At 43.4% G+C, this 23,276-nt stretch overlaps 3 protein-coding genes across 11 annotated transcripts in view; 2 read left to right on the forward strand and 1 right to left on the reverse strand.

Moving 5' to 3' along the window:
- The window catches only part of TMC5 (transmembrane channel like 5), a 35,437-nt gene extending 30,851 nt beyond the window's left edge, over nt 1-4,586 (forward strand). For both annotated transcript variants that reach the window (XM_079953757.1, XM_079953758.1), the window contains 4 exons: nt 1,050-1,133; nt 1,464-1,568; nt 2,841-2,874; nt 4,016-4,586. In XM_079953757.1, coding sequence (XP_079809883.1) covers nt 1,050-1,133; nt 1,464-1,568; nt 2,841-2,874; nt 4,016-4,128 — 336 coding nt within the window. In that variant the 3' untranslated portion in view covers nt 4,129-4,586. The remainder of the gene's footprint in view (nt 1-1,049; nt 1,134-1,463; nt 1,569-2,840; nt 2,875-4,015) is intronic.
- Nucleotides 4,587-5,740: 1,154 nt separating this feature from the next.
- Nucleotides 5,741-14,119, reverse strand: GDE1 (glycerophosphodiester phosphodiesterase 1). Of its 2 annotated transcripts, XM_079953976.1 has the most exons (6): nt 13,736-14,111; nt 10,141-10,316; nt 9,222-9,327; nt 8,231-8,323; nt 7,337-7,548; nt 5,741-6,226 (listed from the first exon to the last, which is right to left on the reverse strand). In XM_079953976.1, exons 1-6 carry the CDS (start codon nt 13,988-13,990, stop codon nt 6,079-6,081), a joined length of 990 nt encoding a protein of 329 aa, XP_079810102.1. In that variant the 5' UTR covers nt 13,991-14,111; the 3' UTR covers nt 5,741-6,078. The 2 variants fall into 2 exon arrangements, with proteins under 2 accessions (XP_079810102.1, XP_079810103.1); XM_079953977.1 differs by lacking the exon at nt 8,231-8,323 and having other exon boundaries at nt 13,736-14,119.
- A 964-nt stretch (nt 14,120-15,083) lies between these two features.
- The window catches only part of CCP110 (centriolar coiled-coil protein 110), a 31,715-nt gene continuing 23,522 nt past the window's right edge, over nt 15,084-23,276 (forward strand). Inside the window, exons 1-2 of one of the 7 annotated variants that reach the window (XM_079953684.1) lie at nt 15,084-15,847; nt 20,693-20,850. In XM_079953684.1, coding sequence (XP_079809810.1) covers nt 15,391-15,847; nt 20,693-20,850 — 615 coding nt within the window. In that variant the 5' untranslated portion in view covers nt 15,084-15,390. Of the gene's footprint in view, nt 15,848-18,201; nt 19,567-20,692; nt 20,851-23,276 lie in introns of those variants that run through there. The other 6 variants (XM_079953682.1, XM_079953685.1, XM_079953683.1 and 3 more) reach the window with 6 other exon arrangements.

Below are 23,276 nucleotides of genomic sequence, written 5' to 3' on the forward strand. Positions count from 1 at the left end.
TACCTTTAATCTATCAGCTTCCTTCTCTGTCTCCCTGTTGTTTAGACTGATTCAACTTTCTTTACATCCTGTTTAAAACTTCCTCCTCCTCCTCCTACTTCTCCCTTGGACCTCAATATGAGAGGTCATCTTTAACTATTTGTTCATCTCTAGATTAGTTAGATTGGAACTACAAACATTTCTCTCCAAGTTTTGTATTTCCTACAGTAAACAACTTTATTACTTTTTTTCCTCCATGCATCTCCCTCTGTGTGTGATCGCAATTGGTGAAGTCTACTCTCTAACCAAGATTTACTAGCTAAAGACTGCTCACTCTGCATACTAAAGGGTTTCAATAAGTAGCTCTCACTCTCCCTCCCTCCACCCCCCCCAAAAAAAAAATACCAGCACCAGACACCATGACCATCACTCTTCCCTCTGGGTTCAAAATGCACAGAAGTGTTGACATTTCTGATTGGTTACCCATGTAACCAATTTGACTGCTGCTTAGAGCCAGTCGAAGAGGTGGAGTTTGGGGGCTTCCCCCAAGCCAAGGTAAAAGAGGAGGGAGGCTGGGATTTGCTTAAGGGGGCAGTGCACAGTTGATTCAGTGCACCTGAATACAACATAGAGGGCTAAAGAAGACATTGCATTAAACACTTATTTTTAAAAGTGTGCTTGTGCTGACTGCATTTATTTTGGGATTGAGGGGAGGGCCTTTATTTGGGGGGGGGGGATATTCTGGATCAGAGCCCTGCAATCCAGACCATGGCTGTTCTCAGATTTCCTGCCAAAACACCTGCTATCTTCCGTCCTCCCAATGGCGCTGCTAGCTGTAACGACAATCTTCTGGAGAGAGACCCCACAGCTCATTTTTCTTTAAAATTAATGTGGCCAGTATACACATTTTTTCGAAAGCGTGTTTACTGTACAATATGGATTGCTATTTCCACACCTGAAAGGGTCCGTTTTTTGTGGTAAGGGGGAAATTGCTGTATGAAGAAGTATCAAATGCATCCATCTCCCCACTGCATCTTCTAATACTGTACTCACTTTTTGTGTGTGTATAGGAAGGTAAAGATAAAATGTTCCTGTTGAAGAAATTACGTGCGCTGCAGGCATCTAAACTTCAAAATCGGGGAGAGCAGCCACAGGTTAGTTGTGAAAATGTGGGCTTGTAAAATACTGCCTTATTCATTATGGGCCGTTAAAACAATTGGCTAATAATCTGGGGGAATACATAATGCAACATGGCAAGTTGTTTATTAGTATTGCACTAGATGGCAGTAGCGATCGCACAGAAATCCCAGGCCACTGGAGGTACCTGCACTGCGTGCAGGCTTAATTCCTTAGGTATTAAGTCTTGGATACAAGACTTGCCTTGAGTTAAGACTTTTGTAGTTGCAATCCTTTCCATCCACCCTGAAGTGTGGTTAAGTATACACAGTGTACCTAATTTTGATACTTCTCCCCTGCACACACAGAGGAGTTCATCTGTGCGCCAGTCAACTAGACAGCGGGTACCTGCACCATTGCCTAACTCCACTGAAAGCTCTCCAGCAACAGAGGAACGAGACTCTTACTTTGAGGTAATGGCAACAGCAACTGAGAGAGGACCTCTGGGCGTTTGCATTGAATTGAAACTCTTTTACCACTCTTCTAGAGCTCACCAAGAGTATTGTTTGTCCAGTTTTGGCCATTGGAGTTTGCAGGCCCAAGCTCAGTTGTCAAGCAATCTGCTTGGCATGCAGAAGGTCCCACGTTTATTCCCATTGTATCTAGGTAGGGCTGGGGAAAGCTCCTGCCCGGAGAGCTGCAGTCAGCCCATCCCTGGTGACTGTTGGCACTGATAGGGCAGAAGGCAGGGAAGCCAACAGTAGGTGGTGCCAGAGCTAATGATGAGTGGAGCCAACTGATTCTAGTTCCACCCCCATCCTCTTGCCCTTTCTGAGCTCTAGAAAAAGGATTCAGACTAAACATTAGATGGAGCTTCCTGGCAGAGTTGAAGCTGTTTTGACAGCGCAGCAGGCTGCCTAGAATGGTGATGTTAGAAACATTTAAAGGGAGGCTAGATGGCCACATATTGGGGGTGCTGTGGTAGTGAATTTCCCACTTCAAACACAGGGGGCTTGGCTGGATGACCTTTGAGCTTCCTTCCAACTCCAATTATTGCTTTCAGCCTCACAATTTGGTGTCTTTACGCTGCCTGTGTAGGTGGCAAAAAGGTGGAAATCAAAGCCGCCTAGTCCTTCCTCAGCAGCCCATGTTCCCAGCAGTGCTTGAATTATGTCCCTAACTTCTCAGTGCTGGAACGCAAGGACAAAGGAAGATTAGAAATTGTGCAATAGTAGCTCCCCGGAGAAGCTCCCCATCTAGTCCAGCATCCTGTTCTCACAGTGGCCAATCAGATGCCTATAGGAAGCCCTCAAGTGGGATCTGAGCACAACAGCAGTCTCTGTGCACTGCAGTTTCTAGTAACTGGTATTCAGCAGCATGAACAGCACTGAAGTGCATTGGGCCAAGTGCTTTTAATTATCAGTGGCGGAATCAATTGTTAAAGCAAGAGCAGACCAAAGCGAATGTTCTGATTTGGAATCCCTTGGTGGTGGTGGTAGTTGGTGTGGAAATACATGGAAAATCTCCAGGGTGTGTTCTGATAGTTGATTTGGCACTCACAAGAAACAGATGTTATCATAGATCCTGGCTGGAGAAGCAGAATGGAGGAGAGTGCTTCCAAGGTGCAATCAGTTGGGGAATAAAGAATGTGGCAATTAAAGCTCCGAAACTCCCTCACCTCATTTTAGACATAAGGAAATGGGGATCTGTCTATTATTACATTGCTATGTTTTTCTTCCCTTTAGCTTGCAAGACCTCAGATGACCAGCTTCTCTCGTGGTAAGCATAAGCCTGGCGCAAATAGGCAGAGCAGGTGGCAAAAAAATGAAAACCCAGCTCTCTGAAGATCTAAAGCAGGCATTCAGCTATTAGTAGGAGGGCGCAGGGCTGGCTCTCCCCCTACACAGAACTACACAGTGCATTAGCTGACATGTTATTGACGTAGTCAAGAGGCTTATATTGTATGCATGATGCTTCCAACATGGAAACTCAGGGTCCCCATCTCTGTAGCGACTCTTATGTGCGTTAGGCAGCTCCCTTCAGATTGACCTGCCCATGTGTAATGTAATGTGGGGGATGTGGCCACTTCATGTGCTGTTGAGGGAAGGGGGCTAGCCCCACATCTTTCCACAGTCCTTTTCATGTGTTCAGAAATTAATACCTGAATAGGGCTATGATTACCTGGTCAGGAATGGTATAGACTATAGTTTGTTGTCAACATCTGAATTGGCAAACTATGGTTTGTGTTTGCCACCTATCAGGATTGGAAAGCCACTTCAAACGGTGATTTTTCAATTCCATTTTGGAGAGGAAGCAGAAACTGGTTTGGTGATATGGGATGGTGGGGCGAACTATGGCTCATTGGAATCAGGAATTGGAAGTGGAGGAGAGAAAGGGAAAACACAAGCCAGAGGCTTGGAGCAAACAACCAAACCAGCTCATTGTTTGAAAAAGTGTATCAGCATAGGTGGACTACTGGTTGAACCTAGCAAAATCATCATTCCAATTTTAAAAAGCAACTTCTGCCTTGGAGATAAATGATCTATGGGCTGTCGTCCAGAGCACAGTCCCAGTCTGGATTGGGGTCCCACAAATTTCCTGCCAACGATCTCTCTCCCACCCACCCGTTTACCCCTGAAGGTAATTCTTGCAGTATGCCTCATCTTCTGGAGGAAATAGGGTTCCAATCCAGATTGGGAGTGCATTCCATATCTGGGACACACAGCTGATTTTTCTTCAAAATACCAATGTTCAGTTTAAGGATGCTTGTTAAAAACATGTGAATGACCAAGAGAGGCATTAACAAAAGGGGCTGTGAATAGATAATCTCCATTCCATGTGTGCCATGGTTTGATTAGGAATGTGGGTAACTTCTTTCAAATATGAGTGCTGATTCTTTGCCATCTTGTCTTGCTTGCAGTTCATGAGAGTAGCCATCCAGCCAAGAATGCTACAGCTTCCGAAGCTCTGGCTCTGGCTTTGAGAGCCAGGCAAGAGGCTGAATGGGAAATGGGAGATGATGAAAGTTCCTGAAAGTGGAGGAGTGCAAAATGGACAGAGAAGCACTCTTGAGAATTTTGCTATTTGCACTACTGAGGCCTTAGAAGGATCTGTCTGCACTTTTGAAAATTGACAAATGAAGCATGGTGTTGAAAACCAAGGCTTTTTGCATTAAAAAACGTATTTTTTCACTGGTTGCAATTTTGCTTTATTATAATTTTTTTGAAAATATTGTGAAACATAATTAAAACAGGATGCAGCTCATCAACAGAATCCAGGACAGGATTGACTACATATGGAAAGATGTGAGATTAAATACCTTTTTCATGGAACTTTCTTACTGGATTAGTGTAAATTATTGCGGTTAATAACTGCCAAGTACAGGTCTGTAAATATTTGTTGTAATCTTTCTGAAATGCTTTATTTTTGCTGTGTTGATCAGAATATTTTTTTACAGAGATTAGAGGCATTTATAAAGAATGATAATGAGAGCTCTGTTTTTTTAATTAACATGCATTGTGTCATCACTGTGAAATGTTAAATCTGGTTACATATATCTTACTTCATCTCTGTGCAGTTCCAACCTTTTCTGGAGAACAATGGCTACATAACCAGCAAAAAAAAAAAGTTGTAATGTAAGTTTGGAAAACAGAAACCTGTTTTAGCTGTGACTTTGCAGCTGCACATTTTTAAATTGTTTGACAAGGACCCTCTTATTTCTCCTACATCAATGGTTGGCTGCTTCAGTTGCCATCTGGCCCAGCTAATTCCTTCCAGCCAAACTACTCGTATGAATTGCAATCAAGAGCACTTTTGAGGAGTGCCTGGCTGCTGGAATCAGGATTGCATCTACAACAGGAGTCGGGCGAGTTCTTGCTGCTCAGCTGTTTGTGGTGCTTGGCTTCTTCCTGTGAAAAGCTGGTTTGCAGAGTTTAAGGCACAACCTTTGCCCTTCCTAGTGTACTCCTAGTTCTTCAAGTGCTTCTGTATCCCTACTAGATTTCAGCATCCATTTCTCCCCAAGTGGTCGTATTTTCTTTGCTTCTACTTTGTCAGGTAGTTTCTAGTTTCCCTAACATAAGCAACTTCCATAGTAAAGGCATTTCCTTTGTGTGCGTTATTGAGTGATCTTCTGAAAGCTATTACTTTGGAATAGGTTGTACTTCATGCATTTTCATAGTAAAGTGCAAGGACAACCTGCAAAGAATCTTGATCAGATGAGCAGATCCTAATTTGTAAGATTTAACTTGTTGCTTCAAAAGCAGTGCCAAATGTGAATTCAAATTGGCACCTAAACTGAGCCCCCCAAATCTCTTCCTACTTACCCATATATAGTCTAGTCCTGGCTGTGGTGTTGCTCCATGTTGTTGCCAGGTCTTGCTTTTCAGCTAATGCCTCTTATTCATATCCCCCAGGGAGGATTCTGTTGCACCTAGCCACCCACTTACCCATAAGGCAGTACTGCAACCTGCAACACCTGGCCTAATTTCTTCCAGCCTCCCAAATGCTTTGATTTTCTCTTGCTTTCTGGTCCACGCCTTGGGGAACTGGTTTGTCTTTTGACTAGACGAGGAGGTATATGCAGTTGTTTTCCTACTATTTCATTCTAAGTACAGGCTAATGAATGTGTTTCAAGTCATGTCAGTGATTGGTAAAGGCCTAGCATTGATTTATTTCAAAAATGCAGCTTAATTTAGAAAAAAAGTGTCAATCCTCTACAAGTCCACACCTGCATTAAACCAACTTGATTTTTCAAAAGGGCTGCACAGCCCTCTCTTAGGCTCTCAATTCTTCTTGCTAGGATTAAAATTGATTGTAATATTAAGACACCATCCAGCATGATGAAAAGAAACATTTGGATCCACTTTGCATTGTGATCATTCAGTCCCAAGAAAATCAGTATGAATCCTTGAAGTTCCACTGCTGACAAACTTCAGTTTGCTTTAAAGAAGAAACCCAAAAAAATCCAGCAAAGGCTAAAGACTAGAAGTGAGGGTCACAGTCCTCCACTAAGCTGTCAGTGATGTAGCTGGCCTGGAGAACATTTTCATAGTACATTTTTTCAGCAAATGTGTTGACTGTCCAAGCCACAACTTGAATTCCTTTGGAAGACCACTGTCTCACATATTCCCTAAAAAGGATAATGTCAGAAATGATGTGAGGGAAGACTGCAAGTGACTGCAATTAAAACCAAACCTTTATTATTTCATGTTCCCTATAGTAACAGCAGGCCATCTTTTTGGTACTTAACCCACAATCTTTCCCCCCTATTTTGTTTAAGTTAAGGTGTGGCATTCGATTGGAAACCATCTCTTAGGGATAATTATTGAGGCCATCAGAGGGAGAAACAGCAGCATGCCTAGGTACATTTCCAGCTGAAAGCCCTGCCTCCCTCCATGTCCCCAGTGCCCTCGCTGAGGAAGCAGCACCCAGGTATCCTCCCACCTGAAAGCCTTGGCTATGTGTATGGAGCTAAATTATCCTGCCCTTGCACAAAGCTGCCTTTTCAAGCTACCATAAGAGGTTATTTACGCTGAAAGGTTGTTTACAAGTACTACAAATGAGAATTACCCATACAGGTAAAGGTAAAGGGACCCCTGACCATTAAGTCCAGTCGTGGCCGACTCTGGGGTTGCGGTGCTCATCTTGCTTCATTGGCCGAGGAAGCCGGCGTACAGCTTCCAGGTCATATGGCCAGCATGACTAAGCCGCTTCTGGCAAACCAGAGCAGCGCACGGAAACTCTGTTTACCTTCCCGCCGGAGCGGTACCTATTTATCTACTTGCACTTTGACATGCTTTCGAACTGCTAGGTTGGCAGGAGCAGGGACCGAGCAACAGGAGCTCACCCCGTCGCAGGGATTCGAACCGCCGACCTTCTGATCAGCAAGTCCTAGGCTCTGTGGTTTAACCCACAGCGCCACCTGCGTCCCACCCATACAGTTAGGGTGGTTTAAATAAAAGCTCATCAGGCACCCACTGTTGACACCTGCACTCTGTTCTTTTATGTCTTGCATGATTCGGTGTATGCCTACCCTCCCCCCTCATCCCCCCGCCCCCGATCCTTTGAGGAATATCTTAGCTGAGGGTGGGTTAGACAAAGGATAGCCAGCACAGTGCCCTACAGATGTTGTTGGGTTCCATAGGCAGTGATCAGGACTGATGGGACTTGTAGTCCAACAAGCAGCTGGAGGGCACCTCCCACTGGCTATCCCAGAGTATAGTCAAGGTTTTCTGCTTACTGTGAAACGAAATTTTTCTGCACCAGAAAAACGGAAACCCCACAGAAGTGCCACAGGAAGTTGTGCATGCTCCAGTCCAAAATGACATCCAGCATCATCATGAAATAATGTTTCCAGCAGGAAGTGTAGCGAGGCTTCCCATCTCCAAAATAACTAAAGCTCCATGGTCGGTGGGTTAGAGCTGTTAAAACATTCCTATCAGCTTGCTTCATCTACAAGGCCAAGCAGAGAAACAAATGAATACATTTTGATGTACAAAGACTGATATTGCAAGGGAGACTTGACTTTCATCATTTCAAGCTTGACTTTGATGGTATGTAATCTTGCTATATCTGGTAGTCTGGCGTTTGTAGAGAAAGAGTCAAAGGCTGGAACTCAACCTTGCATCATGTTTGCTAAAGAAGTCCAGACATTTTGTGCCACAAACCTAAATACTCTTAGAAGTACACCTTACTGATTTTATTTACTTCCCAAATTATGTATCTGCCTTGAAGAGCTGCGAGCTGGAATAGTTTTAAAACTATTTGGTTTATAGCAATTAAACTAATGATTAGGGTTGCTTGTATTGGGTACCTGTACACCCCCCCCCCATGAAGCAAGCTTAGGACTGATTTTAGGTTTTGGGGGGTCCTGCATAAGCTGTCTTCAGTAAGCCCTGACCTCCTTTATCCATGACCCATACAAACCCCCCCCCCACTGTGCTTGCAAAATGAGGGGAGTCCATATGACGCTTCACAGTGGACAGAATTATTCAAGATTTTAAAGTGAAGGCCTCTTTGTCAATCTTTAACATATCCTCCCCACTTCCGTAAGATTATGTACGTGTAAGGCTGAAATTACCCAAATTAAAATCTTACCATGGCAACAACGGAACACTTAGGTGAAAAATTGTACCTTATAGACAACGTCCGGCATAAAAGAGCAAACGATGCTAGTGTTGTACAGCCGAGGATATTCCAAGTACAGGGGTTTTAGGGCTGCAACTGCCTGCCAGGAAACAAGTTACATGAAAGAAGTGCAAAGCAGTTTAAAGGTAATTTTGAAATTTTGTTATTATAGCCTGAAGGTCAGACTGGAGATGGAAAGGATTGCATATTTTTTTTGAATGCAAAATGCTGACCTTTGGTTTCGCCATTCAGCTGGCTTAGGTACTTCTAGTCAAGACAAGGGTACTTGCTATTGTAGTGGTGTGTATACAAAGATAAAATTATTGTTTGAGACATACATCAAGGAAGGCCCAATTTGCTCCAGTGGAATATTTGCTTTTGGCAAGCATTTTGGTTCAGTACGTAAGAGACAGATTCAGAAAAGGACCAGTAGCTCAGTATTAGAGTACATGCTATGCTAAAGGTGACATGTTCAGTCCTCAGCATCACCATTTAAGACTGATTTCAGGTAGCAGCAGCACTGGGAAAGACCCCTGTCTGTGGCTCTGGAAAGCTGCCAACTATTGGACTACAAGGCTGGACTAGGCAGATCTACAGTCTGACTATATATAAGGCATCTACATGCATACATATATACATACATGTATAATTCCCTGTGCACAGTGCCAGAAAACGGGATAAATGCCCCTTCCCTACCTCACATCTACAACTTAAAGAAAATGTTGTTTCAAGCTTATTTTTAACTAGTCTCACCCACAAAGGAAAGGGGCTTAAGTTATTCAGTATTATATCACTATGAATAAGACCAAAGGTGAGGTAAATCAGCTATGATTGTAAATGGGCTGAAAAGGAAGCAGCACAAATGCTCTTCTTGTCTTGGTAAAATTGCATTAATGTTTTACTAAGAAAGATCTCTCAGATCTGATCAAATGGAAGACCTCTACCATGTGCTGTCCCACAAGAATGTGAGGCTTCAGCACAGTGGAAGAAAATGGTACCTTGTCTGCATTGCCCTTGACATCAAAGTAGATTGTGAGATCGTAATGCATACTTTCCAAAACAGCTTCTTTCAAAGTTGGTATTTTTTCTCCACGATAATCCCTCCTACCGAGAAATAGTAAAACTTTAATTGTGTGCATTCCTGCATAAACATTTACATCAAAAAAAGGAATAATGCTTCTGTTCACTTTTATCACCATGAAGCATCTAAGGTAGGGGTGGGGGCCTCTCTGATTGGTGAACCAGATGTTTATCTCCTCTCACCTCGTGGGCCAACTCTGACAGGTGGATGGGACCACCCACCTATCAGTCACCTGACTCCATTATAAGCATACTTATTTCCCATAAAATCTACAAGACAGATGGCTCCGACTGTGACCTAATATTAGAAAGAACTAAAATAATCAAGAAAGTATGTGTTTTTACCAAAACGTAAACAGTCCAAGCTTATTATATCCAGTAGTATTCTGCTGGTGATGCTTGTGAACAGTCCAAAGCTGCACCCTTACAGTATTTTGGAATTATCTGACAGAAAACAGATCTGGTTGGAAGAATTTCCCACCCATTCTTCACGATTCTTTCCTTCCACCTATTACCTTCTCAAGAACCTGGTGAAGTAGGTTACACTGAGACCAAGTGACTTGTCCAAGATGACCCAATAAACTTCGTGGCTGAGAGGTGGCTTGAAGCCAGGTCTTCCCATCCATCGCTACATCAAGGGGAACAGGTGGCGCTCATCTTCACAAACCACTTATCTCTACATACTTATTTGGGAATAAGAAATAATTATTTCTGTGGGATTTGCTTCCACATAGCCATGCATAGGATCAGGCTGTAAGAGAAAACGTTTTATGTAATGGTACAGAAATATTGTATTTCCAGGTATGAATGAAGGTGTTCTTCAGATTGCTCACTTACCATAATCTATGTTTAGCAGCTGGATTAAATTTTCTGATATCAGCAAAGGTCAAGCTGTTTAAGTTTCCAGACCCATCCGTGGTCCTGTCTACAGTGTCGTCATGCATCAGGACAGGAATGCCATCAGCAGTGAATCCAAGGTCAATTTCCACCCCTGTTGCTCCATTCTCAGCTGCCTTGATAAACAAAAAACAAACTGCTTTAAACAGGACATTGGATAACAATGCAAATTTTGCATTGTAATCTGTGTTTTGTTACCATCACATTAGAAATGGGAAAACTGAAACCAGCTGTGACCTGACTTTCGTTGGTGCTGCAAGACCTTTCAGTACCATCAGTCATAGTATAGTGTTTTTGTACTGCCAGGCCAGGTTGGGGCTCGGAGTACAAAATTGTACCGGTTCCTGTCCAGCCTAAAGGACAGTTTTCTGAAGGCAGATCTGGGGATTAAGTGTTCAGCTTCTTGTTTGTTAATTGGCCTGTGGAGATCCACAAGGTTGTACAGTATCTTTTCCCTCATGCCGGTTAATGCTTACATGAAACTGCTGGGAGAGGTCATCTGGAGATATGATCACCATTATGTGGGTGACACCCAACTCTAGGATTGCTTTTCATCAGATTTTAGAGAGTAAAAACCCTTAACTGATTGTTATGGGTTAGATGTTAGTTAACAAACTGAGATGGTGCTGTTGGGGGCCTGTTATTTAATATCTTCAAAGTATTCAATTGGCATTAGTGTGTTTTCAAGACCAATTCAAAGTGCTGGTTATCAACTTTAAAACACTAAATGGTTTGGATCCAGGGTTTCTAATGGGCCACTTGGTTCCACACAATTTCCCCCACCCATTAATATCATCAGGTTACGCTCTGCTCCAAGACACCCAAACATCTGAGGTGAGATTGGTTTGTAACTTGGAAGGAGACAAGCCTTCAGATAAAAGAAATAATAAACAATGAAGGTGCTCTCTTCTGTAACCTGCAGAGTGAATGTGAGGGAAGTTAATTTTATCTCTGAAAGCTTTTCTGGGAAGATATCCTGCAAAATGTGTACTGATTTCTTTAAGGGATGTGTCCTCTTGTGTCACCAAGAGGGTTGCCAGGCTTTTTCTTTTCTGACATTGATACTGAAAAAAATAATAATCTTGCTGGGTTCTTCAAAGAAGAAAAATTTACAATTTGTATTTGTTTTTAAATGTTGAGTTTCTTATCTTTATAGTGAAGTGAACAAACAATGAGAGGCAATGTGTATCCTGCTCACAGATAAGGAAACACTTTAATTCTCATAAAAGTCCAACCAAAGACTGTGGAAGTCAGTTATCTGATTTGCAGAACAGATAAGAAACAGAGGAGTAAACAGCATCTCCCCTCAATGAGTTTGCAATGGATTGTCTTGGGAAGTGGAAGGTTACTATATTTACCACTAATGATTCACAAATATTTGTACCTCATCTCCCTTGTTAATCTCCTTACTCTGTTTAGGTTTCAGTTGATCTCAATAATCCCTGTGGTTCCTTGATGCTTTAATCACTCTCATTAGTACAGCAAGTGAGGGTTACCTTCCCTTATTTGTCACACATTTAATTGCAACCACTAGCTTCAGGACAGGTTATAAACCTCAAAGGTTTACTATTCCATTGCAAGTCTGCACTGGAACATTACTTTGAAATTAGGTCTCTTATTCCAGAATTTAAAACAATTATTCCAGAATTTAACACTCATTGCTAGTCTACTTAAATTCCTACCTCATAGGAACACTGTGAGGATAATACTGTATAGGGAAGAGGGAAACCATATATGCTGCCACCTTGAGCTTCTTGGAAGGGGAGACAGACAGACAGACTAAAATAAAATAAAATAAAATATGTGGAGATTAACTTTGGACCTAAATTCTAAAATTCCTGGTAAGTCACAACCCTCTAGGGTGGGAAAGTCAGCATCTGCCCACTAAAGAGAAGAATGGTCTGTTACTTCTCCTGGTCAAGAGAAAATCCAGGCTTGTTCTTTTGTGTTTGCATGTTCCTTACAAAAGATGGGCTTAATCCCAGTACTGCTGCATAGTCCACAAGAGCCTGCAGTTGCCTCGTAGTTTCTCTTTTCTACAAGGAGAGTTGCTTCTATAAGAGGATGCATACTTTTCAATCACACCAATGAAACAGAATAGAAAGATGCACGATTTTTGGACCCCTCCCTGTTCTAGTCTTCTTCTGTTGTGCATCCCCCTTCCTCCAAGCAAACTAAAATTTAGACTTCCCCCGTTTTATTTATGTTACACTGTAGAATGTCCCCTTCGTTTATACCTAAGCCCCTGAACCTTCCAGAAGTTGTTTAAGAGAGTTCTCCCTAAACTGGCTTTTAGTGGTAAGGGATAGAGAAAGGTAAGGTATAATAAATAAAACTGCAATTATCATAATGCATTTGCATAATCTATGGTGTGGACCACACTTGCAATAACAGTACTATGCCCACTTTCGATCACCACAACTCAAAAATAATATTAGAGAGCTGGGAAAGGTGCAGAAAAGGGCAATGTTGGGAAATGAGCTGGATAGCTTAGTTGGTGACAGTGTATTGCTGATAACGCCAAGGTTGCAGCTTTGATCCCTGGATGGGACAGCTGCATATTCCTGCATTGTGGGGATTGGCCTAGGCCCTAGAGATGATCCTCAGGGTCCCTTCCAACTTTGATTCTATGATCAGTTGCCTACGATCACGAAGCTGGAGCAATTTACCAAGGAGCAAAGGTTAAGTGAGGAAAAAGTGGATAGATAAAGAATTTTTCTTCCCCTCTCCTAGTACTAGAACCCAGGGTATTTTGATGAAACTGAATGGCAAGAGATGCAGGACAGAAGAATTATTACACGCAGTGACAGCTGCTTCCGTAAAATGCAGCGATGACTGCCAACATAGCTTTAGGATATGGCTGTAATAAAATACCATGTTAACAATAACAATGCATGCCATGTGTTATTTCAGGTACAATAGCGACAAGCATATACAGTGGTACCTCAGGTTAAGTATTTAATTCATTCCGGAGGTCCATTCTTAACCTGAAACTGTTCTTAACCTGAGGTACTACTTTAACCTGAAGCACCACTTTAGCTAATGGGGCCTCCTGCTGCTGCGGTGCCACTGGAGCATGATTTCTGTTCTCGTCCTGAAGCAAAGTTCTTAACCCAAGGTAATATTTCTGGGTTAGCGGAGTCTGTAACCTGAAGCGTATGTAACCTGAAGCGTATGTAACCCGAGGTACCACTGTATGGGGAAATTTTTTCCAATGAATGCTGTGGCATTACTCTGAAGCCCTTTCCAGCAACAGGGAATGGGTTAAACACCCCAAGTCCCTTCCACACCCTCTAACCGGGTTTAAAACATTTGCTTCCTGCCTTCCTTCCTTCACTCTCTGCTCTGTTTCGCCATCACCACCACAGTCCCCTGCAGGGCATGGCTTTATTTCCGATCGGATGCCTTAACACCCCCAAAAAAGAATATTTAATTTGTAATTAATTTTTCCCTCGCATTTTTTTTTTTTTTTTGGGTGGGATGGGGGGAAGAAGATGTGGTATAATAAAGAGAACCAAATATTCGGGGGTCTGACCTGTCTGATGGCGGCCAGCGTGTTCTCGGGCGCGTCGTGTCCGCCGCCGCGGTGCGCGATGCGTGCCGGGTTGCCGCGCGGCTGGACGACCAGCTGGGCTCGCTGGACCGGCGCCGGCTCGAGGCTGAAGAGGCGCAGCACCAGGTAGAGGCCCGCCGTCAGCAGGCAGGAGAGCACGGCGCTCCGGCTCAGCACCAGCGCGGCCAGCAGCACCGTCGAGAAGGCGGCCAGCAGCCCCTCGGAGTAGCAGAACATGGCGGCCCGGCGGCCCCACAGGCGGAGGGGAGTCGCCCCCGCCCCCTCCCCTCCGCTCCCTCAACTGTCAGCGAAGGCGGCGGGCGCCGAGGAGGCAAAGCTCACCTGGGCCTTGACAGCATAATAGTGAGGCGAGGGCGCCGGCTCCCAGCCAATCGCCGCCCAGCTGCCCGGGCCGCCAGCCAATATGGAGCGAAGGATTAAGGCGAGGGGCGGGTTTTTCTTTTCCGTGCATTCAGAATGAACTCTGCCTTGAAGCTGCGCAGGCCAAGTCCAAGTCCACACCATGCAGTTGTTGTTGTTGTTGTTGTTGTTGTTGTTGTTGTTGTTGTTGTTGTTGTTGTTGTTGTTGTTGTTGTTGTTGTCCTCCTTCAATGGGCACTATGATGCCGTTTTGTTCTGTTTTTTCTTTTGTATACCACCCTTCACCCGAAGATTTCAGGGCAGTTTACAGCATAAAAAACACAATAAAAATAATAACAAAACGAAACAGAAACTCCCCCCCCCCAAGTCCTTTAAACAGTCTTGGAAGCAGCAGTGTGTTGAAGGCCTTGTCAGGAGACCACACCTTCCCAAGGGAAAGTGGGTAGCCCCACTGGCTTTTGGTTCTGACCCCCAATGCCCTACGAAGCAGTCACCCTCAACATAGAAAGTACAAACTGATCAACTAAGACTTACTAATGCTGAAATTCTATATCTAGGAGGAAGTCCTGTTGGACTCCGTTGGGCTTATTTCTCGTGTAGACAGATGCTGTATAATTGCATTGTATCACAAGGATGCTACATGTGTCATTCACCCCGATCACACTGGCCATGCTGGCTGAGGCTGATGCGGGATGCAGGCAGCGGTTCTCAGCATCTACCTCTGGGAAGGGGCAAAGAGGGACTTGACGCCCTGTGAAACTGCCACATCATGTGTGGACGAGTCAGCAAGGCGTAATAGTGAAATCAGGGAGGGAATTCCTTCCTTTGGAACACATCTAAATGTCTGAGCTGGACTCGTGGCTACAACTTGCAGCACACAATGGCGAACGTTAAGTCTAGTACTACTATTGTTGTTGTTTATTGATTAAATAAATAAATAAATAAATATGTGGGTCTCAGGGCAGTTCACAACCTAAAGTTACAATATAAACCCAAGTCCGTTTTTCTAACTTTAACGTATTATTATTACCACGCAAAATCAAGCATAAAACAAAATCATCACAGAAAACAGATAGAAATAGCAAAGCAGAGGCAAATAAGGGGTCCAAACAGCAATGCTTTCGGAATCATAGAAACTGCAGCAAGCCTGTGGGAATTAAAACACCATTAACATGGGTACCGCTTATTTCCCTTGGCTCTTTTTCTAATTAAAACCGAAACGCCTCGGCGAGCTACTAAAAACTACAACTCCCAGCATGCCAAGCGCAAGCTTCCGCGTTCTGAGCCCTTGCGGGCCCCTCCTTGCTTCTGTGGGCGTTGTAGTTTCCCTTCCTCTCCTCCCAGCGCGGTATCTTAGTGACAGCCGTTGGCGGCTGGTTGCCGCGGTTTCTTGTCCCGCGAAGCCGGAAGCTGGAAGGCGGGCTCGTGTCGGGGCGGAGGGCAGGCCTGGCGTTGCCAGGGGCCGGGCTGTGGCGGGCGAGGAGCGCGTCCCGCTCGGCTGGGGGCGGCGGCGGAGGAGCCACCTGGCTGGAGGAGGCGGCGCGCACCTTGCGGGCTCCCTCAGAAGCGGGGACGGCGGCAGCCTTGAAGGGGAAGAGGCCGAGAGACGCTCCCAAAAGCAGGAGGGTTGCCAACTGACCGGGAAGAGGAGCCGAGCGAGCTGCCTCGGCCTGTGCGCCTTTGAGCGGCGTCTTGTTCTGCAGAAATCAGCAGGTGAAGGAACGCCCCATCTTCTCTTTGTTAAACGTGTTTTATGCCTTTATGCTTATATTCTGTAGGTTTCATTATTTTTATATAAAGAAAGAAAGAAACGCATATATAAAGTTGCCCCTGACAAAAAACTGGTAATCTTCCTCCGTTTTAAACAGTGCTTCACGTAATGGTCATTCTATTTAAAATGCATAAGGATAATAATGTTTTGGTATTTAAAATGCTTCGTGCCCCCTGCGAAAGCATGGCCTCTTTAAGAATGAAACCCAGAAATGGTATATATTCGGCCTTTTTCATTTGATAGGGTTTTTGTGCTGTGAACTAGTTTGTCGGTGCATCTGTGCAAGGGCATTTTTTGTTTGATGCTCATTTAAAAACATTTTATGTTGTGTGTTTCAGTAGTTTATTGCATGGGAGTGTTTATTGGTGGGTGGCTTTATACATGAGTACAGTATTATTAAGAATAATATACAATAATCAACCAAAGCAGCATTTAAAAAGCAACCCAGACAGATAGAATATAAAGTAAAAATAATAACTGTGCAATATGCAATGCAATTGTAACTGATATACACACAATAGGTATGTGCCACACCTGCTCATGGCTGAAGCAGGCCAGTTCTCTGCTCTTAAAGGCAGGGACCTATTCAAGAGTTAGCAACCTGAGAAGAAGGTTGTAATTGGTGGTCCCTTTATTTACTTGACGGGACGCAGGTGGCGCTGTGGGTTAAAGCCTCAGCGCCTAGGGCTTGCCGATTGAAAGGTCGGCGGTTCGAATCCCTGCGGCGGGGTGCGCTCCCGCTGCTCGGTCCCAGCGCCTGCCAACCTAGCAGTTCGAAAGCACCTCCGGGTGCAAGTAGATAAATAGGGACCGCTTACCAGCGGGAAGGTAAACGGCGTTTCCGTGTGCGGCTCTGGCTCGCCAGAGCAGCGATGTCACGCTGGCCACGTGACCCGGAAGTGTCTCCGGACAGCGCTGGCCCCTGGCCTCTTAAGTGAGATGGGCGCACAACCCCAGAGTCTGTCAAGACTGGCCCGTACGGGCAGGGGTACCTTTACCTTTTTTATTTATTTGACAGGACAACTGGGGCAGAATTTGCATTAAGAACTGCTGGGAACTTTCATTTCTGAGTTTTGCTGCTGTTTATTACAGTTCCGTGTAATTTTTCTATTATTGCTGTTTTTAACTTTGGTTTCTGGGGGGGGGGGAAAGGTTGTTTCTTCCTATTTCTACTGTAAGTTGCTTTATAGTTCTTATGGAAAATGTGGGGTGTAAATGTTATCAACATTTCCATAATTCAGTGGATCTTGGACTGAGTTGGGATGGTGTGGCTTGTGCATATAAGTACATAATATGTGGAAGCAGGCTGAAAAGTTCCATGAAGCGGGGGGGAAGTCTTCCTTTGCTCAGAGACCAAGATGTAGGGTTGGTTGAGTACCTACATAGAGGATTCCCCCACTGATTCATTTTAGATTTGTGCACACTGCACATGCGTCCCCTCATCCCAAAATGTTTGCTTCTAATGGTGTTTACGTACGTGTGTTTTTTAAGGAAGAATTGAAGACATCTTGTTCTGTTTCCCTCTTTCTAATGCCATTGTTTTCCTCTTTCTAATGCTGTTGTTGGCTTGGTGCCCCGTCCACAGATCTTTGCATGCGTACAAGGATCCCTGTGCTTTCAGCTGTGGAGCAGCGATGGTGCTGATTTGGGAGGGCCTCAGAAGTTAGAATATATTGATAAAGGTGTGAGAGAGCTAGGTTTGAGAGAAGCGGTTTTAATTCTAATTGTGAGGGATGGACTCCTATTATTCAATGGGAAAATAATGGTACTCAGCACATGCTCAGAGTCAGTTCTCTGAAGTATTACACTTGTTTAAAGCCTTGATTGGAAAGACTGTAGAAGATAGAATAACACAAGGTGGCTACTCTTTGAGTAGCAGGATCCTGCTTTTGGGCAAGGACTTCAGGTGATATCTAGTGTTATTCATACCTATTGAAATAGGCTTAAGTTCTTTAAGTCCACTGATTTCAGTTGTTCTGCAAAGAGTTTGAGATCACTTTATATTGTTGCTAAATAATAATCTGGCCACGCCTGCCCTTGTGGTGTGGGGGTTTGTTTTTTCCTTGACAATTTGGTACCTCATGGTGAATAGGAGTTGGGCGTGGGGCTAGTACCAAAACTACTTGAGCAGAGTCAGAAACATCAAGCCCTGGGTGTTGAATCCAGTTCTCCACACCTCTTGGAGTCTCCACAGGCTACGTTGCTCACTGGCCCTGCTCTGACTGGAATGGGTCCTTGAACTCTGATTATGCTAGAGGGTGGGTAGAAGAGAGAGGGATAGATATGTATGTGTAGAAACTCACCAAAGGTAAAAATTTCTATTAATTACTCCGCCCACTTTTGCCTTTGGCCCTGCCCACTATTGCATTGTGGTCCTTGGAAGGTTCCCCACTCCTGTTAGACCAGTTAATTATTTGCAGACTCATTCATGGCTTCTTAATTAGAGCTATACCTTTGGAAAGTATCTTGTGAAGTGCAGTTGGAAAGATCCCATACGTCTCTTGATATTTTTTATCAAGAGTGTTTTCTTTACAGTAAAGAATAGAACCAGCTTGCTCAGTGGGAAGGATCCTAATGAGTTTTTATGTTTTGATATAGTTTTTTCCTGATTTCAGTTTATTTTGATTATTTATGTAAACCACAGCCCCAGAGGCAGAATATAAGTAATCATAATAAATCAGTTGTGTGTTAATTAGGAGAAATGATTATCTGCAGTAAATTGTTTGTTTCAAGAGTTCACTGTTGTTGAGATGCTGTAATAATTGAATGTTTAACTGCCCAATTGGTTAAAAGCAATACAGTTGATGACTTAAAAAACCCCTGCAAGGAGCTGACACACATAGTTTAAACTGGTCCTTTTTTAAGGGACTGTTGAGACCCATCAATTGCCTGAGCTATTTTGGTTTGAACACTTGCATTGAAATGCCATCATGACCAACCCTGCTCATGTAACCTATGGTTAGAGTGATGTATGTGCAGATGTGACCATCGCATGTGACAGAATTAATGTGGAAATTCGAATATGTGAAGCTGCTCCCATTGGGTGTTCTTAGGAAAGTCGCTGTCTCTCTGTTTGTTTACCCTAGTTTTCTCTCTGTAAAATGGGAATCAGAATAACTTGGCTCAGGTTGGCACAGGGTGACAGCGAACATGGGGCACATTGCAGTGCACTTCTCAAATTTTTAAAATATCTGATATAATTGAACCAGTGTGCTGCTTGAAGTAACATAGGAATTCTCTTCCTGCTCACTCCCAGAAATCTTCTACTTAGGATGTTGCCTGCCCTTTCTAAGAGATGGCCTCCTATTCAAGAACTCGAGCCCGTGGCATACGATAACAGGCACTCATTATTTCACAGCATTCCGGTTCCTTGGCACTCTGTAGGAGCAGCTGCAGTTCTAGATTGTTGGCTGTCATTGGAATTTTCTCATCCTCTAGTGACTTGGTAGAGACTCTCACTGCAGAGTCGTGCTGGTTAAAGGGGGCAAAGAATGCTGATAAAGAAAGCTGACTTGCACCAGGTCAGACAGTTTGTGCATCTATGCGGTACGGTTTACTCCAGCTGTGGGTCTCCAGCAGAGGTCTTTCCCTTCTCCTGATCTGGTCCTTCTTTAACCGGAGATGATGGACCTTGAACAGTGGGCCCTTCTGCATGCAAGAGGTACTCTGCCGCTGAGCTGTAGTCCCCCTCCAGGATGATGCCTTTCAAGTGCGACATGTTTCACTTAATTTTCACAACTAGAAAAATCCAGCTACATTGTACAGCGTATTGCATAATGCCTCCTACATACTGATCATCTTAGGGTGATGAACATTTTTTTTGGATGAGGACACATTTGGAAATCCAAGAAACATGGATTTGGGCATCACAAAATACTTAATTAGCAGAAGAAAATAGGCGACATGTGGGGTCCTAGGCACAATCTGGAGAAAGGGAGATAGAAAAATTGTAGTGGCCGGATGCCTGTGTGCAACTTCACACACATTTCACATTCTGCTATGCACACTTGGCAAAAAAAAACCCAGAGAGGGGGAAGAAAGCAGGCGGGTGTCTGGGGAAAAAAGACCTTGGTAATCCCACCCGCCATTTGAACCCATTGTGTTTTGACTACACACGACTCTGTTGCAAGTTGAGAGTCACCTGTATACTTAATGTATGGGATAGGGAGAGTTTTATTACAGGGGAAGCTAGTTCCTGTATGGATTGAACCAAGTTAGTCAGAGCTGTTCCACCAGGCCTTTGGCCAGGGCACAGTCTGACCCTCTCCTTTGGTACTCCTCACAGAACTCTAGCCCAATGGTTGCCATTAATTTGATTTTGAATTGATTTTAAAATGAATTGATTTTAGAATGCTGTGTTATTTTTATTGCTGTTAGCCGCTCTGAGTCCGGCTTCGGCTGGGGAGGGCGGGATATAAATAAAAATTTATTATTATTATTATTAGTCATTCACATTATCTGCATATATGCATGTGGAGCAGACAAAGTGACTTTATGAAATCATGCACAAGGTAGAATTCATATGTGGTTGGCTTGGTACTTAAAATTCCTTTTCTAATCCCATTGCAGTGTTGTCGAATAGAGTGGTAGCAATGTTGGAAGGCATGGTTTCCTATCCAGTGACCTGCCTCCCAGGATATCACAGAGCATCTGTATTGTGGAATTGGGTTGCTTTTCTGAAACTTTTCTATGCATGCATCCTGACTTTTGATTATTATTACTATTACTATTATTATTATTATTATTATTATTATTATTATTATGAATGACAGTATTTCTCTTTGCAGCCCAGTTGGCTTATAAAATGGAGGATTATGAGGAGTTCTGCAAGAAGCAGCTTGCAAAGATCCAAGGTGACCCACTGCAGAGAGAAGCCTCTCCATCCATTCAGCACAAATATATTTCACTTATTCAGTTCAGTGGCATTCCTGTGCTTTCTCCACTGGTAAGATGCCTTTTGTCCCTCCAAATTCTTCATAATGATTCATATTAAAAAGGAAACAAGTAAGCCTTAACCATGTTGGTAATAGGCACAAGCACTAATTGATAGAAAGGTGGAGCTGCTGGAGGAATGCTGCCTATTGACTGCTCAAACAGTTCAAAAAATCTTTGAACAATTACAAAACATCTCCAAGAAGCTGGATAACCCAGATGAAAGGAGGCAACTCACTCCCTTTTTGCCATCCTTAACAACCCCTGGAAATAAACAGAACAAATACAAATTTATACCTCTAAATCAGTCAAAAATCAGAGGAAGCCCCCCTCACTCAATCAACCTGATACTGAGGCCATGTGAGATTGTTCTCCACATTTTTCCATATAGAGGACCCCTACCTTACTGGGAGTCATCTTTCTGGGCCAGACACCATCTAAATCTGCTCCTTGGTTCTGAGGGCGGAAGCATTGACTTAAAAGCAGTCAAGAGGCTCACTAACGACGGATATTCCAAAAAAGTACTACTAAGATTTGGTAGTCATAGAATCCCAACTAAAATCTTAAGGGTAAAGGCTCATTTAGCCCAGAAAGGAATTTTTCCGCGCCGACATTTTGAAGATATATCACCCAGACCATTGTTTGCATCTAAAAGACAGAATAAGATGAACAAGGCCATTCCACCAGAAGCCGACATCTCCCCTACCCCCGTGGAAGAACCCAGTAGATGGGAGAAACCGCAGTCAGCTACCCGGAAAATTACGCAAGAAAAATCCAAGCTCCCAAACCATGCGACTGTAGCATCAAATAACAACCTCGCCCTTGACACAATAGACTGGACAGTCCCAGAAGAAGAAGATCTGCTGAGTAATTTTGCCAAGCTACCAGATAAAGAACAAATAAACATACTCAGTAAATTGACGAAACTACAGGCCAGATTGACCGAAATTCACCGACAAGGTCAACAAAATGCAGTAGATACAATACACAATCAAACTTTACACTTGCCAGCCTTTTCCCCAAAATGCATAGTCAAAAAGAGAGCTGCAAATGGAACTTTCAAATGTATAGATGCAGAGCTACAAATCCAGCCGCCTTTAGAATATGAAACGGCAAGGAAAAACTCCAGTAATGAGACTACAAACTCCTGGCTGAGATATCAAATACTAGCTCCAAACGAAATAGGTACCCCTTATTTAAGTACCACAAAGGACTCTAACTTTGCCGAACAAAAGATGACCTCCAACAGACCTGACACACCGAGCTCAACACCTAATGAGGCCAAAGAAATGGAAGTAGAGACTAAAAACAGTCCTACTGTCCATAATAGCCCACTAACCACAGAAATCTCTCAGGAACAAGGAACAGTTAAGGAAGAAAATCAAGAAAGGGAGGAAATTCTAATTTCCCGCACTTTAAAAAAGAATCTAAAAGATCCACCATTACGTCCCCCACCGAAAGCAGCGACAAATGGCTGTATCTGCACAAGAAAAAATTCCTCGCTGGACTTAATGACAGAACTAGAATGACTAAATGCTGTCAACCAGCCACCAACCCAAAAACGGATCCTACGCCTGTTGTCCTGGAATATCGCAGGGTGGGGAAACAAAGACGGAGACCCAGACCTAATGAACTTCTTTAAGGATTTTGAACTAATACTCCTACAAGAAACATGGTCAACTAGAGATATTAAAATTAACGGATTCATCTCCTATACGAAACCCGCATTGAAAACAAACACGAAGGGCCGGCCGAAAGCAGGGTTCTGTTGTATGATCAAAGACAACTTAGGGTTTGAAATCAAGCAACTAGAAATATGTTTACCACTTGCACAAGCTCTACTTTTAACCCAAAAAAAAGACTCTTTGCTACTTGTAAATGTCTATATCCCCCCAACCAAAAACAACATCAATAGTGAAAATTGGTCACAACTAACCTTTTATATAGAAAATCTGTCCGATAAATACCCAAATGCCTCACTGATAATAGCAGGTGATTTTAATGCCAGAGTGGGAACCAACAATGAACAACTATGTAGCAAACTAAATTGGAATACTGATAATGATATCGCACATGCCCTGAAAATAGGACGATTCTCCAGAGACAGGGTTGTTAACAACGAAGGCTTACGCCTACTTGAATTATGTAACAACTTTAATTTGCAGATTGTGAACGGTTCAACAAATGGCGATAGAAGCGGGGAGTTTACATACTTCTCCCCCCGAGGATGCAGTGTCATCGACTATATTCTTGTCCCTTATAATATTATAAATTCGATCATGGACCTCAAAATTGGAACGCGCACTGAAAGCGATCATCAGCCATTATTGCTGTCTATTAGCTTAAAGGACGAAACCAAAATAACTAAGCACAATATCATAGAACCTTCTCAATACAAACATATGACCCAATTAAAATGGTCCCAGGAAATGAGTGCAG

The sequence above is a fragment of the Podarcis cretensis genome (assembly GCF_951804945.1).
Source record: "Podarcis cretensis genome assembly, chromosome: 14".
NCBI lineage: Eukaryota > Metazoa > Chordata > Lepidosauria > Squamata > Lacertidae > Podarcis > Podarcis cretensis.